The 16,192-nt window shown below is 39.1% G+C and overlaps 1 protein-coding gene across 1 annotated transcript in view; it reads left to right on the top strand.

Moving 5' to 3' along the window:
- Nucleotides 1-16,192, top strand: part of PRTG (protogenin) — a 73,927-nt gene that overhangs the window by 25,282 nt on the left and 32,453 nt on the right. The window contains 9 exon segments of the mRNA XM_071442065.1: nucleotides 2,687-2,831; nucleotides 3,805-3,938; nucleotides 4,234-4,371; nucleotides 5,478-5,636; nucleotides 6,213-6,372; nucleotides 6,988-7,235; nucleotides 11,113-11,277; nucleotides 12,249-12,554; nucleotides 13,407-13,595. Of these exon segments, the coding sequence (XP_071298166.1) occupies nucleotides 2,687-2,831; nucleotides 3,805-3,938; nucleotides 4,234-4,371; nucleotides 5,478-5,636; nucleotides 6,213-6,372; nucleotides 6,988-7,235; nucleotides 11,113-11,277; nucleotides 12,249-12,554; nucleotides 13,407-13,595 (1,644 nt within the window).

The following is a 16,192-nucleotide window of genomic DNA, read 5'->3' as shown; positions in this document are numbered from 1 at the left end:
TTCTCCAATACTTCATCAGCGTGTCACAGAAAGCATCATTTGGGTTTGAACCTGTGGATATTTGCCTCAATGGTAAATGAAGGAACTCATACCTGAACTGAAGTCTGATTTCTCTCTGCATAGATAACATTGAGGGCATAAATCACACAGTTCTGCCTGGTAAAGATCTTCATTCTCAGAAGTCACTGTGCAAACACATGCACCTATCACATAAATTTCAGGAATTTATACAAGTAAATACAGTTTCTAGTCTAGTTATTGTCTTCTGCTTCTGTTTGATATCTTGCAAGTTAAAAAGGGTGAGAGCATCAGCTTCTCAGAGTAGCATTAATCATTTTCTTTTGGCTATAAATCTAGGAACAAAATGATTAAATAGACTGGAGAAGTGGGGGGGGAAACTCAAATAAAAAGGCACTTACATTTATTGCATTGCAGGGTTGTTTTTGGGAGCAGGGTATGTCCCTTGAGACTTTGTTTCTTATCCATTTTATAGAGCTCTGGCCTCTTAACAGTGCTGCTTTAATGACTTGTTCTTGGGTTCTGAGCTGGAATCAGTGCTTGCCAGGAAAACAAGCCTGTTACAAAGAGGTCAGATTTCACGAGACAGCAATAGACCTGTAAAAACAGATTTTACTGGAACAAATAAAGTCAGAATCAAGAAGAAACCCGAGATGTACATAAAGAAAGATACAGAGGGAGCAACTATTGAGCTAAACTGATAAATAAACAATGTATGAACTTAGATAAGAGGTAAGCGAGGATTTTGTTTCTAAAATCTCCATTTAGTGGCATTAATAAGTTTTTTTAAGATTTTGTGCAGTTCTTCATAGTTGTGACTTTTGCTGTCTTTAAAGATGAATTTTCAGGGAAAAGACATTGTTCCTGCTCAGGTGGAAAATGTTCTTTCCATATCAGCTTCAATTAACAACTTGCCCTGGACTTTCTATACAGTGTAGAACCTGTTCTTGCCTGCTATTGTAATTATGGCATTTTGTGGTCTGTGAAATAGTAATTGCCCTCAGTTTGCTTTGTAGTTCTGCAGAGCGTCACTTCTGTCTTTAATCTACAGCTGTAATGTACTAAGTGCATGGAAGTAAATAATTATTTTTGTATACATAAAGGGAAACCTATATTGTGTTTCATTTGTCTCACTGTGTCTCTTTAAGTAACTGTATCAATATAAGAAAATTTTAGGTAATTTATTGTTCCAAGGGAGATGAAACTTTTAAAGCTGTGAAAGAGCTTTGCTTCAGCAATGCCTGTATGATTACCTTTCTGCTTTGTTGCAATGACCCTTTTTAATGCCACTGGCTGTGGTGCAGCTGTGCTACAGAATGACTCTGAAACTCACATTGCATTGGTTTGGATTGTTCCTATCATTTATGCCTTTCTTACATTCCTAGAGATTCTATTTTGAAATGTGAGCAGACCTGTCTAATTTGCTGCATCATAGTTGCAGTAAATAAATTAAGAATGCAAAGCATTGCATTTTCTGTTAAAAAAGAAAATCTGTTAAGAAGGGCACTCGGTTATCATTATATAATATTATTATACTATTCTAAATCCAGGTGAACACACATTTGTGTAGGGAGAAATTAGAACAAAGAAGAAGGGAAGAAAGTAACACAAGCTTGGATTCCTTTTCCATTAATAACCAAGTAAAACAGAGAAATTATTTAAACACAAATATTGAATATTAAGATCTTGAATATTAATATCTATTGCAACCATGTTTCTGGATCATTTATACAGGAGTAGAAATTTAATTGGAGTCTGATTTTTTAAAAAAACCAAAGTACCATTAGGTTTACAGAGATTGTTCCCTCTGCAGTTACAGGGGGTGGAAATGTGTGAAATTATTTGTGTTGACTTATCCAGAAGGAGTTGCTTCTGAAGAATTGTTCTGTTAGTTGTTCTGTAAGTAGCAGTAAATAAGCAATTAATTAGCAGGTTTTGTATTACTTTCCCTTGTTTTTGAGCAAGGAAATCTTAACAACTGATCAATTTCTTAGCTATTAGCTGCAGAGTATCTATTGATCTGCCACTTCAGTTGGCTCAATATTGTGAACTCCTCAAGCTGTAGATGCTCAAAACATTGGTGCTCTGTGCATCAGATGTTAGCTTGATGACTTCTCAGACTGTTGGGATAAAAGTGTTCTCACCTGCTTAAACTTATTTTGTGACTTTTTTTTTTATTTTGATTTCTTTTTCTTACCACACATGAACTTGTACAACTTTGCAAATGCGTTGTTCTGTTAAAGTGAGTCAGGAACCAAAAGTTGTTTTGGAAATTTCCTATTGCAGTCAAATTTTTCAGGCTGTCCCAGACTAGTGGAATTGACTTGAACTTTGTTAATCTAATAATTGATATGGTTTCCAGCTGCATGCCAGTCAATTTGTATGCTTAATTCTATTTGAGCGTGTCATATTTATTTTCATTGAAACATTTTTTTACTGAATTAGGTTAAAGCAAAGTTATTTTAAGTAAACCTTCAACCAGTGAAAACAGGCTATTGAGCTAAGTTGACAAGGCAGTTAGATCCATCTTTCTTTGCATACAGAAGTAAAAGGGCTATGTGAAGTATTCCTGGGTATTTTTACAAGTTGATCTATGAACTAGACTTTGATTTAACCAGGATTTTTTTCTCACTTTAGTCACTTAAAATTGATGTTCTCTTGTTCTTAGCCATTTCTGCATTTGAAGTCCAGCCACTTTCAACTGAAGTCCAAGAAGGTGGAGTAGCTCGATTTGCCTGTAAAATAACAGCAAACCCTCCTGCAACTGTGACATGGGAAGTGAACAGAACAACTTTACCCTTAGTCATGGACAGGTACGTAGGGTTACACATTTTAGAATGTACTTTATTCTTTGCTATCATTTTGATCCTGCTACAAGAAGGAAATCTGGATACTTGCAATGCCACTACATTAAAAAGGTTCCATGTCAGCTATTGAAATAGCTGGTTGTAGATATATTGCTAATTAATTTTAAATAGGTGTTATGAGTGCAGGCCAGAGTCACCCACTGTTATCTGCACAGCAATCACTGATCTTTGAATTCTTATTGGTGAATTTTGTGTGAAGTCATCCTCAGGAGCAGGCGTTGCAATGGGGAATGGAATGGGGGAACTTTGGCTCTGGGGGTGGCTTGAACTAGGGATTGCTTTCACTGGAAAATTGATGCTGAACTTGTTTTCTTTAGAGGGATAATAAAGAATTATATATACAGAAAATTGAGTTAAAACACTTGAAATCAGGGAAATTCTATGCAAGGGGATCTTCTAATGAACTGATGAACTTGAAGAATACAGTCTGCTCTCTGCTAGATTCTTTTCCATGTCCTGTGCTTTTTGACTTGTAACTCCATTTGAAGGAGTCTAAGATACCCTGCATGCAAAGGAAGGAAAAAAAGAGAAGCTAAACATTGAAACCTTAGGTGGTTTTCTGGGAACTGTACACCAGTTATACCCATATATCAGAAACTGCTGTAAAAAATCAGCCAACCTGAACAGTATGAATGTAGCAGCAGGCTAAAGAAGGCTGGGATGGTTGATTCTGAGGGTGTGAAAGATCTGCTTGTTGAAAGTAAATTCCTCTGCTCTCATTGTGGTGCTGAGGGGAATTTTGCCTGTAGTTCAGAAAGGCAGGAAGGTGAGTCATGTATTGGGAATGTTTTTGAGTCTCCAGCCTGCTGTTCCAGGGTCAGTGTAGCAATGGCTGTTTGTTAATCAAGGAGTTAATTCCACGACTGTGTTCCCTGGCTGAATGTTTATCTACATTTCTTATTTTTGGTTTCTGTGGCAGGATAACTGCTCTGCCTACAGGAGTGCTTCAGATCTATGGTGTTGAGCAGAAGGATGCTGGGAATTACCGATGTGTTGCCACAACTGCAGCCAATAGACGTAAGAGCACCGAGGCAGTGCTGAGTGTTATCCCAGGTATTTACCACATGAGATTTCCTTTCAGTGGCACCATCTTCTTTTTCTTATATTATAGCAAAAACACTTAAAAGCCTTGAAAAGCTGTAGGTGAACCACTTGTCCAAATAATTTTGCTTGCTTTTATCTTGTGCTAAAATATTATTCAATGTAAGTTTCCCCAGTTGCTGAAATAAAGCTTTGGTGTAAGTGTAACTCTCAACGTCCCTAAAAAAACCTGTTTTATTTCATACTTAATTGAGTTTTTGTTCAACTGTGTTCACTTTTTATCTTTTTTTTTTAAATTTCTGCAAAGCCTCAGACTTGAAGCCTTTTCACAAGCCATCTATAATAGCTGGTCCTCAAAACATTACAGCATCTCTTCATCAAACTGTCATACTGGAGTGTGTAGCCACAGGGAATCCAAAGCCAATCATCTCCTGGAGCCGGTTAGGTAGGTCTTAAAATTACAGCATGCGACCTTCAGCCTGTGGAGAGGAAGTAAAACTGGAAAGAAAGGATTTGAGCAATTAGGTTTCTGTTCTGAGGCTTTGTGCAGTATGTAACCATTAGTAGGTTAAGGTAGGATGAGTGAAGCACTTTCAGTTCTGTGCTTCAGTGCTGCTGTCAAAAAGCCCCGAGGTTTTCTGAAGCTTTGAACTTCTGCTGTCAGTCTGTACTGCCCCAGGCACAGGGTGGGCACAGGGACAGGCAGGGTGGTGACTGGAGTAGAACTGGGCTTGGGGGCAGGTTGGGATGGCTGCATCCATGAAACAGACCTGTAAGAATTCCTTCCACTCTTCTTCTTAGAAGCCCTGTGAGAATGTGGTTTGCACCTTGTGCTGATGGGCCATTTGGACTATGAATAGACAAACCCAGGACAGGCAGCTTGGAAGGGGAGAAGAGGGAATGCAGTAAGAATAATAACCTTGAGCAGTGCATCACATTTTTTTCATGAAAACTGCTTTCTGTTTTCATTCCAACATGTACCTAAATGTGGAAGTCAAGACTGTATGTGTAGAAGCAAACCATGAAAATTTTCCCTTCATTTTTATTTCTCAAAGTGTAAGAAAGAAATGTATCTTTCCTGGTTGATTCACTGGCCCTTACAGACAAACAAGTAGGAAAAAAGTTCGCATTGTAGTCATAGAGCATTTGGTGTGAAAGTAGGAGAAAGTACATGATGCTTAAATGTGTTAGTTTTATCTGCAGCGTAATTCAGGAGATGGTTGATCATTGTTTGTAAAGATGATGTGGATGTTGGTAGTGATGAGCTGAATCATAGTGCTAGGCAGGTGGGAGGCTAACTTCAACTGAGGTGGTGAATTCCTGATATAAACCACTTAAGAAGTGAGGCCCAGCCATCTGAATGGTCAGGTAGCTAGTGAAGAGCACAGTAAATGCAAAATGGAAACTTCTGAAAGCTCAGCTGTGATTTCCTTTGCATTTTTTGACTTTCATATAGTCTAATCTAAACCAGCACTGCATAGACAGCCCAATTTAGTTCAGTTATTTACGTGAACAGCCTTGTAACCCACTTGGTGCTGCTCTCTCCCACAGACCACAAGTCCATCGATGTGTTCCACACGCGGGTCCTGGGGAACGGGAACCTGCTGATCTCGGACGTGCGGGTGCAGCACTCTGGGGTCTACGTCTGCCGCGCCACCATCCCCGGCACGCGCAACTTCACCGTGGCCATGGCCACCCTCACCGTGCTGGGTGAGCCCCTCCCCTTTGCAGTGTGAACACCCTGGGTCTGTCCTCCTGAGCCCTGCTGGGTGCTGGGCTGATGGTTTATCTCAAACATCATGTGCCAGGGCTGTAGGGAGGCTGCAGAGATTGAACGGATCACAGAACTGTGGCTGTGTTCTTCTGGCTATTGGCTTAGATGGGAAGTGTCAGATACTCCAGATCTGAGTTGTGAACTGGCACTTGGAGATAGCCAGGTGCAATGTTTGCTCTGGGAAGGCTTTCAACACAGAAAAGGACCCTGTAACCACGTAGAAATATGTAATGTGTATCTATGAGAGAACAGTATGTATATTCTGGAGTTTGATTTGTTTGTATCCATAAATGCATGAACAAAAACACTATCTGTGCAGATAGGGTATCTTTAAACAAATGTGCTTTGTTTACAAGGAATGTGCTTTCTGCTTGTGTATATGTGTGTTCGAGTGGCTTGACGAGAGAGGTTTTTATTTGGAAAACTAATTATTATTATTGTTATGAATGTCTTTGCATTTGTAGGGGCTTGATTTTTTTAACTATTTTTTCCCTCTTGTAACTTATCTGTAGCTCCACCTTCTTTTGTGGAATGGCCAGAAAGTTTAACAAGGCCTAGAGCTGGTACTGCTCGTTTTGCTTGTCAAGCAGAAGGAAATCCTGCCCCCAAAATTTCATGGTTGAAAAATGGAAGGAGAATACACTCCAATGGTAGAATAAAAATGTACAACAGGTAAGATTGCAACTGCTGTAGGAGAGCTGTGCTAGTGATGTGCTACCAAAAGATGACATTACAGTAGACAATCAAGATAGAACTCAAGTCAACCTGAAATGGGGCATTAAATGTAGTGATGGATGCACATTAGTCAACACCGAAAATCAGTAAGGCTTATTATACCAGGCATATATATATATATATAAATTATGGCAGGGAGGGTGGGCAAGACTGAACTGAAGAGTTTCACCACAGAGTTACTTTGGATTTACAGAGTAGCAGAATCTTGCTACTACTTCTGTTGAATGAGCAGTTTATATTAAAGAGTTGGTTAAGGAGTTATAAGCTTAAGGGTCTGCTTTGTGCAGAGGCAGGGAATAGATGTGCAGTTTTGTTTTCACTGTGCCTGGCTTTGCAGGCACAAACAGAAACATGGCAGGTTTTGCAGAATGCTTCAAGGTGCTAAATTTCACTGCTGAGCATCCATTTGTACTAGAAGAATTTGTGGCATGTAAGTCAGTTATACTAAACTTAGGAAGCAGAGGCAATCATAACTTGTTTCACTTATGTGGAGCTAAGTTTATCCAAGATGTGAGCTTCTTTTCCACCTCTTTTTCTTCCTTTTGGATGCAGTAAATTGGTGATTAACCAGATAATTCCTGAAGATGATGCCATTTACCAGTGCATGGCTGAGAACAGCCAGGGCTCCATTCTGTCCAGGGCCAGGCTGACAGTGGTGATGTCAGAGGACAGGCCCAGTGCTCCTTACAACGTCCACGCTGAAACCATGTCCAGCTCAGCAATCCTGCTGGCCTGGGAGAGGCCACTCTACAACTCAGACAAAGTGATTGCATACTCTGTGCATTACATGAAAGCTGAAGGTAAGCAGTTTGATTTCAATGCCATCTCATGATTTGAATGTGACAAGAGCCTGAATGTCCTTGCAAAGACTGTCAGATGTGAATGGTTCATATTCAGGGCTGCATCAGAGCATTCCAGTATATCAATGCATACTGCAATCAACAGGGGGGAAAGTGCTTTTCCCACGTCATCTCATTTTGGCACTGAGTGTTCTTCCAAGTTACCTGTGTCTGATGGCTTCAGTGAGCAGATCCTGAAGTTAGGACAGGACCTTGGAAGCTGGTCCCTCCATAGTGCTCTCTGGATTTCCATGTGTCCTCAGCAGGAATTTCTGCCTTTCCTCTTCAGTGTGTGCATGACAGGGAAGAACAGAACATGCAGCAGAGTCCTGGAGGCTTACAGAGCTGAACTTCTCAGCACAGACTGCTCTTCTGTCTAGATCCCCAGATTCTTGTGATTTTACTGGTTTTCATATATTTTGGAGTAGAATAGTTGATACTTTGTCTTCACTACCTTCTCTTAAAAGGAATATTGTCCAAATGTAAAATCTACTCTTCTCTCACCCCTTGGTCTCCTGTAAAGAGAAAAGTCTATTCAAATGCTGGAGGGCCATGAGTGGCTTATCCCAGTCTCTGATATGATATACAAGTTCCTGTATAGAATGGAATGGGTAGTTGGAATAAAAATGAGTAACTAGACACTTTAAAATCCCTTAATATTATGTAATTTCTTTGAGTTAAGATAATTTAAGGTGGTAGGAAACAGCCATTTTTCAAAAGCAGAAGGTGATGACTTAATGACTTGAAAAATTGTTAGCGCGTGGCTTCAAGTAAGGTGCATTGCAGCCCCGTTTTCTTGGAGTGATTTCTTTTTCCACTGCTATTCAGTAAGTGGTTTATTCAAGGACAGGACTGCAGATGCTCAGCCCTGTGTGGAATACCAGCCTGCCATCTGCTAAGCAGAGGACAGGAAGGACAGCTTAATTACTCTAATGCTGATGCAGGAATAGCCACATTTGCTTTTGCAAGTGGGATATTTCAGGACACAGGAGAATTTTGTCTGAAGGAAGGAAGGAAGGAAAGAGTTTTAAAAGATAATGAGAACAAGAGGTGTGGGAAATTACCCCCTACTCTTTCAGTCACTGAGGTATTGTGCTCACAATCCCCTTTTAGAGCTAATATGAATAAAGTCACAGTGGATAATTTATCTGGATAATTGTGGAGAGCAGAGACCAGATAACTTCAAAGAAACTGGGAAAGTGTCCTTAGGGAAGTTTGTGCAGGAAATAATCTTGCAGAGTAGTGAAAGGAGGTATCTTCTGGAATATGTTTTTTGCAAAATAATTTTGCAGTCCCTGCCTTATTTGCTTGCTTTTCCAAAGGTTATATTGTGTGAAATGAGATTATAGCTTGTCTTGGTGTAAAATACAAAACAAACTTCAAACAAAAGCAAGAAGTCAACCAGAAACCTCTGATTTATTTGAATGTACTTTCCCAAATACCATTTTTTAATCTTTCCTGACTTGTGGTATTTATTTTATTTAATGTAATGTTGTCGTGCATCCTTTCACATTAGTGAAAAAATCCCCACAAGGAGAGTGGAGAGGGCTGTGTAAAGAGGAGTAATTACAGTGATGGGATTCAAAATGTAGGTGATCTGCATGTAATTTTGTAACGTGATTGCACAGTATCAGAAATCTGCATCAGAACTTAAACATTGCTTTTGTCTTATTTTATAGAAAAATGTTGAACTTCAAGGACTAGTGGACTGCACTTCTATAAAAATAACTAAGTGATAGAGTGGTAGCTTGTAAACCTTTCTGAGGATCTTGCTCTCATATTAGAGGCATTATTGAAAGTCTAGAAAATGCCTTTGTGAAAAATTATCACATCAACCATCTCTCTAATGTAAATTTAGAAACAACTACATTTAAATAAATGAAAATCAAATATTAAGGAAAATGTTTTGATGAAATTCACACTGTGCCAGGTCAATTCTAACATAGACTGTTGACATTGTCAACATCTTATTTACTCTCTAAGAATTCTAGATAATTATCTATTAATGTATATATTATATATTAATGTATTACTTTCATTATTCCTTTCAGCTTGTCTTTCCCCATTCTGCCCTCACACCCTGTTTCTGACCAGTTTCTGACCATAATGAAGGTTAAAAATTATCTCAGATATGTCTGATCTGACTAGGTTTTATCTTTGCTTGAAGCTTCTTATGAACATAAATGTATAAACAAAAAAGTTATGGATGTATTGCTCTCTTGTTTTAGTTAGGAACCTCCTTTGCAAGTGTGAGGAAAGAACATAGTATTGCCAAAGGAAAGCAATGTTTGCCAAGTCTCCTGAGTTTTACTGTTTATTATTCCATAAACTTTAAACAGAAAGCAAAACTGGATAATGCATGAATTGTATGCAGTTTTAAAGAGGTTTTTTTTATAGGTATCACAGTGTGGTAGGTGCTTTGAATACAAAAGATGCCATCACTTATTGTTACATTTCACAACTCACATATTCTGATGTTTCACTGTAAAAACAAGTTCAGGTTCTCTTCCCTATATAAAAAAGTTAGTGTTTTAATCAAGCTAGTTGAAAAAACTAACAGGTGTGGGTTTTGTGTGTTTGTTTTTTGTTTCTTTTAGCAGAATATTTTACATTCAAATTGGGGTCATAGTAGCAAGAAGAATAAGGGTCTGATGAGCGTGCATGTTGGAGTGTGTTAATTCCTTGTTAGTGATTTAGAAAAGGCACAAAGGGGACACTGATTGTGGTGGAAGGCAAGCCTTGTTCTCTATTATGGCTGTTTCATTAGGGCCTCTGCATGAGGCCCAGCAATCCATTCAATGAGAGAACAAGTCCTTTTAATTTGAGCTCAAGGATCTTGTTTAGCAGGTCAGAAATCGTGCCTTGCAATTCCTAATTAACAAGTCATTAACTAGTCTGTTGTGAGATGCTCGTAATCTTGTCTAATTAAAATGCTATCAAGTTAATTCATAAATGTGGGAAAACTTAATGGTGGAATTTGCCTTTGGTTTTGTTTATAAATTCAGTTGTGAAGAGGAGGAGCTGGCTCTTACAGAGTTTTGATTAAGTTGACATGCACTTGGTGTGAATTGTTCCTTAACACAGCAGCTTTCACCACACTTGCTCCACTTTATAGCCTTGCTCTATAGGAATAAAGCCCAACAAAGACAAGGACTGCTGCATGCATTGCTATGCATATTTTAGTGTGAATTGCTGACAATTTTTTTCTGTTTTTCTTTTTTAACAACTTGCTGAGGAGCCAAACATTTTTGAAGATTATTCTGGTCTGTTCTTATTGGCCTTTCTCCAAATTAAAATAAAAAACGTGTCAATCAAATGTAATAGCAGTTGCAGGGCTAAAATGAGATCCTTTTGCTGAATAAATTCTTTTGGTTTGTTTCTTTTGGGGGGCAGGAGGGTGTTTGTTTTGTTTTGATGGAGTGGAGCCCTCACATTCCTCACAGTCTGCTATAGAAAGGCTCTGTAAATAGGTTTGGAAAAAAAAACCCCTGACTCTAAACAAATAGATTTAGAAGCTGGGTATGAATGATAAGGCTATTAGAGCTTGTCTGTTGTGTTACTGTACAGTGAGCACAGTTTGTTGTGACTAATGCTAAATAGGGTTTAGAGTTGCATTCAGCATCCCTTATTGAGGAAAATCCTGAAACACCACAACCTATACTGCAGCAAGACACAGTTACTCCTGTGCATAAAAGAGCTTTTGCTGAACAGGGTTTTAAAAATAGAGGCAGGCTGGGGAAGAACATGAAATTAACTTAATGAGATCTTAAAGCCAAGATACTGTGATGTTCGAGGATTTTCAGCAGTTTTTGTTTGTCTAACCCTTGTTTTATACCAGGTTTAAATAATGAAGAGTACCAGGTGGTGATTGGGAATGATACAACCCATTACATCATTGATGACTTGGAGCCAGCCAGCAACTACACCTTCTATATTGTGGCTTACATGCCTTTGGGAGCCAGTCAGATGTCAGATCATGTCACTCAGCACACCCTTGAAGATGGTAAGAAGTTATTTTGGTGAATGTTCTTATCTGCACTGAGTCAAACTGTGCAGTCCAGTGGTAGCAGTTCTTGAGGGTTTTGAATTTCCATTGGTACCAGTGAGACTTCTGGATACCACAGTGCAAGACAGCAGCTCACAAAAGGAATGAAAATAAAATAACATTCTGGCAGAGCAGCACTGTGTATTAACACAGTCTCTTTCTGTGCTGAAAGACATTTCATTAAATCATGTCAATAACTATTCTAGATCTTTGAGAACTTCTTTCATGATGAGAATTTGACAGTAGCCTAGGATTTAGGCTACTGTCAAATTTTTTAAGGATTTTAAAAAAAAATTACCTGTTGTTTTGTTTTGGGTTTTTTTGTGTCTATGTGCCTTTTTTAGTAGAATCAGAATATTGTAAAAGACCCCGCTGACTATTTCTATACAATGATTTAATTAATCTGAACATCATGGCAAAAACACACTGTTTAGTGTAGATCATTAGATCTGATTAATAAATTCTGACAGGGTTAAGCTTTGGCAGCATGGAACACTGCCATTTCTAGTTGTCTGCAGGTCTCTTTATCAGAACCCTCATTACATGGTAAGTGGAAGAGAACATGCACCAAGTGTTTGACTGCAGGTTGTTGTCCAGGCCTGGTTTGGAGCTGCTGCATCTAACCTTGGCAGGCAGTGTGTCACACCAGTCAGGTGCTGATTGCCTTTGATTACTGCTGGCAGCAATAAGAGAAGAAATAGCCTTATAGAAAAAAGTTTGATGGCCTTACAGAAAAAAGTTTGCTTAAGCTGTTCTGCATGCAGCAGGTGAGAAGTGTGAGAAGTGTCAAATTATCCTTAAACAAGAATCTATAGAACTTGTTGGATTATTTAGTCTTACATTCCTGGTATCTCATTGTGGGTTGGGGTATCAGACAAGAATTTTCTGGCTTTTCCCTGAGCTCAAAAGCTTTGTCTTTGCCTTTTTAGTTCCGTTGAGAGCTCCTGAAATCAGTTTGACGAGCAGGAGCCCTACAGATATTCTCATCTCTTGGCTGCCAATCCCTGCCAAGTACAGGAGGGGCCAGGTGGTGCTGTACCGTGTGTCCTTCCGGCTGAGCACCGAGAGCAAGGTGCAGGTGCTGGAGCTGCCGGGCACTGCTGATGAGCACCTGCTGGAGGGGCTGAGGCCCGACAGCCTCTACCTGGTGCGCATCACTGCGGCCACCAGGGTGGGCTGGGGAGAGGCGTCCTTGTGGACCTCACACCGCACTCCCAAAGCCACCAGCGTCAGAGGTAAGGCTTAGCAGGCTGGGCACTCAACAGCAAGGGCTTTGGGGTTGTTGGATTTCTAAATTGTCTTAATTCAAATTGTGTAGAACAGAAGGAAACGAGGCTAAAAGCTAAAGTATCTGAGCAGCTCACAAACATGAACTAGAGTTTCCTATGCCATTTTGTTCAGTGTAAAACGCATTTCTGCAAACTGGAGCGCTGCGCATTAGCAGTGTCATGTTCTAATAAAAGATATGAGTTGTTTCATGTGTGTCTGTATTGCATGCATCTTTTGAATATGCAAATTGACTTGATCCGTGAAGTCTAATTTGTTATAATTGAGCTTTGGATTTTATTATCATTTAGTAATGTCATGCAGAAGAACATTCAACTTTGCACAAATAGCTTGGAAACTGCAGATTTGAATTTTTAACTTTATTCCTTAGCTGTAGTCCACATCCTTCTGCTTTGGATTTAATTGAGTTTTGACTACTATAGTGAATTATTAACACTTGATGAAGTGTGATGGTATTGTTAATCATATTTGCTTTGGCTCACTTTAAAACAGGAAATAACTTTGTAATTATCTTTGGAATGTTTTCATTTTTGCTTAAAAAGAACTACCTCATAAATTATTTATTTATTAAGATGCAGAATTAAAAGCTGTTTCTATTCTGTTGTATTCTAAATTAAGTTGTTAGATTTAGGTTATAGGGAGTCGATATCATAAGGACGAAATAATTACATGACTGCACAGACGAGATAGAATCAAAGTCTGGAGTGAAGTTTGGACTGATGGACATCCAGATTTTTGCATGAAAAGCAGCTTTTTCTAGGATACAAGACTATTTTCTGTCTGTATCTCTCCAACCCCAGCCCCGAAGTCTCCCGAGCTGCGTTTGGAGCCCATGAACTGCACGACCATTGCTGTGCAGTGGCAGCAGGACGCTGAGGACCCCGCTGCTGTCCAGGGCTACAAGCTCTACTACAAGGAAGAGGGGCAGCAGGAGAATGGACCCATTCTGCTGGATGCCAGTGACCTGGAATATACTGTCAGTGGTTTGGGTGAGTGTACAAAATACTTCCCAACTCTTTTGGAAGATAGTGACACCTTAGAGAGCTTAAATCACTACACCTGTAAGGCAGCAGAGTTAGGTTTGGCCACCTGTTTTCCCAGGAATAAGCTTTGCAATCTGGAGTTAGGCTGCTGAGGGAATAATCCTCTCACAAAATATGTGTTGCACAGCACTTAGTTAACCAGATCTTGTAAATCTTGAATAAGCTGGAAGGACACCCAACTACTTATCACAAGATACAGAACTTAGTTAGTTAATACTGCTAGTAAATGACATGTCTTTTTAATATTCACTTTAATATGCAGGTTTTTAATATTTTTGGTGTTTGTTTTTCTCTGCTATTTTTAGCCTATTTCTGTCTTACTCATAGCCTTTGTCACAGGTGTACTGCATGACAAGCACTGCTTGGTCAACATAGAAGCAAGTAGCTCTTGTGCATGCTATAATCCTGTTAATATTTTTAAGGAGTACTGGTAAATATTTGCAGGACTGAGCACAGAGCTTACTGAGTACCACTGGAGTCCTTCCACTGATCACCTGACTCCCTTTCCTCCTGTAGCTCTTGCAATGTGTATCAGCACAGATGTGTTGGGATCATCCCAGGGTAGAAGGTACTTTGTTTACATGCAGAACTGAGAGTTTCTTTCATCAAAAGAAGCAATCTATCACATAATCAGCAAAAGTAATATAGGACTGGTCACTTGCTGTTTGAAATGTGTTGAGGTAGTTTACTTGGTGGTTTTGTGGAGAACTAATCTTGACTAAGTTATCAAAGTTGACCTGCAGTCTTAACTAGGTCAAATGCCTTCCTGACCATGCTCAAATATTCTCATCTGCTGCATACAGTTGAGATACAATTTTAGGGGAGATTTGAGAGGAGTATTCTGGTCTGTTAACTGGACAACTGACCATCTGTGACCATTTCTAGCCAGAGCATCTGGCAGTGGCCGACTGTTTAACAGAGCTGTGAGACAAAAGAGCACCTCTGAGAGCACAGAAAGGGTGTGGTGTCTGTGTGTCCTGGGACAGAAGTGCATAAATCTTCTTCTTATTGTGCAATAAAAAGCTGTAATTTCAAACATGTGCAAACTTATTAATAATGGGATCTACATGATATGCATTTTCTCAGTACACAAATAGGCTTCAGATGAAAATACTACTTTACAGAATTATATTCAAATGTATAATATCTGTGTGGTTTTGTTGGATTTTCTTTTTATTAAGCATGTAGACAGATGGGAAAATGAAAGCAAAGTGAGTTTGGAAATTACAACTTTCACATGGTCACAGTTGACTGAATTGCAAGAAGGAAGAATTCATGTGCTTAAGTTAACCATTCAGTTATGATGCAACAGTGATGTGTTGAGTGTTTATTCTTTATCATAATTCTCAGTATCTAAATATGGTGACCAAAACATGATACATTCCATATACTCTGATTGCTGTAATTTATATTTTTCACATCCACATAATTTGTGCTGCTGCAGGCCGGTTTCACTGAAGAGTAGTTGTTGGATTTTTTTTTTTTTTAATGAGATGTATTGAGTTACTTCAAGTGTATATGAATTTTCCTAAGTTTCTTTGCCTGGTTTCTTTCTTTTTTTCTTTTTTTCCTTTATAGTGTTTACAGTAAAAAGCATTCATCACTACAGCTACAAAAGACTGCTCAGGAAAATTGATTAGGTCAGGTTTTTCCACTGCTAAGATGATTACTTACACTGTAGCTTGGAAAGCTCACAGAGACTTCTCGTAGTGATAGTGCCTGTCTGATTGCCCTTTGCCAAACTGTCTGCTTGAAATACTTGTGCATGCCAAATTATTTCTTAGAAAGCAGTATACAATACAGCCAATCTTCTGCCCCTGGCAGCTGCACACCTGGTGATTATAGCAGGTAGAATTGTATGCAGTACATAAATCCACCAAGACTGTAGCCACATCCACGCATTAAGAAGGTGATTTGTTAATCTTTTTATTTCTTGTGAATAATCGAAGTGTTTTGGACCAGTACATTTATTTATTTATGCATTTAACAATTTAAACTATTAGTTATTAGGAAGTAGTCCTACCTGGTACAATTTGAGGTGTAACAAGGCAAGCCACCACACTGGGGTTTGTGACTATGGTAAACTGATTTTTCATTAACTGGAGAGAGGCTTTGAGGACTGATGTTCTGTCATCTATTTGCCTCTCCTGAGGACACTAAACTACTGATTTATTGACAGAGTCTTTAAAATAAATGTCTTCATTATGAGCTACAGGAATTAGAATACTGCAAGTGTGAAACTTGAAGGGGAAAGGTGTGTGTTAAGACTTTTGGTGTAATATATGTTGGATAATATGGTCAAAAGGAAGGGTTATTCCTAATTTGAAAGAATATGCTCCCAGTCCTAGGTGCTTCCCAGTGGCAAAGAAGGATCAGTTTCTCATGCATTATCTGTTGCCACTGAAGTTACATGGCTTCCAAACACTCTCTCTCCATGTCTTTGTCATGACCTACAGCTGCTCCACATTCCCTGTTCTTTTGCATAGTTAATAAACTGCTGATGGACTTCTAGTGACATTTAGAGCATGTCAATCCATCTGTCC

This window comes from Agelaius tricolor, unplaced genomic scaffold (assembly GCF_023055355.1).
Source record: "Agelaius tricolor isolate 1412-34295 unplaced genomic scaffold, bAgeTri1.0.p SCAF_16, whole genome shotgun sequence".
NCBI lineage: Eukaryota > Metazoa > Chordata > Aves > Passeriformes > Icteridae > Agelaius > Agelaius tricolor.
Note: the sequence above shows the minus strand (reverse complement) of the source record. Positions and strands in the feature narration are given on the sequence as shown.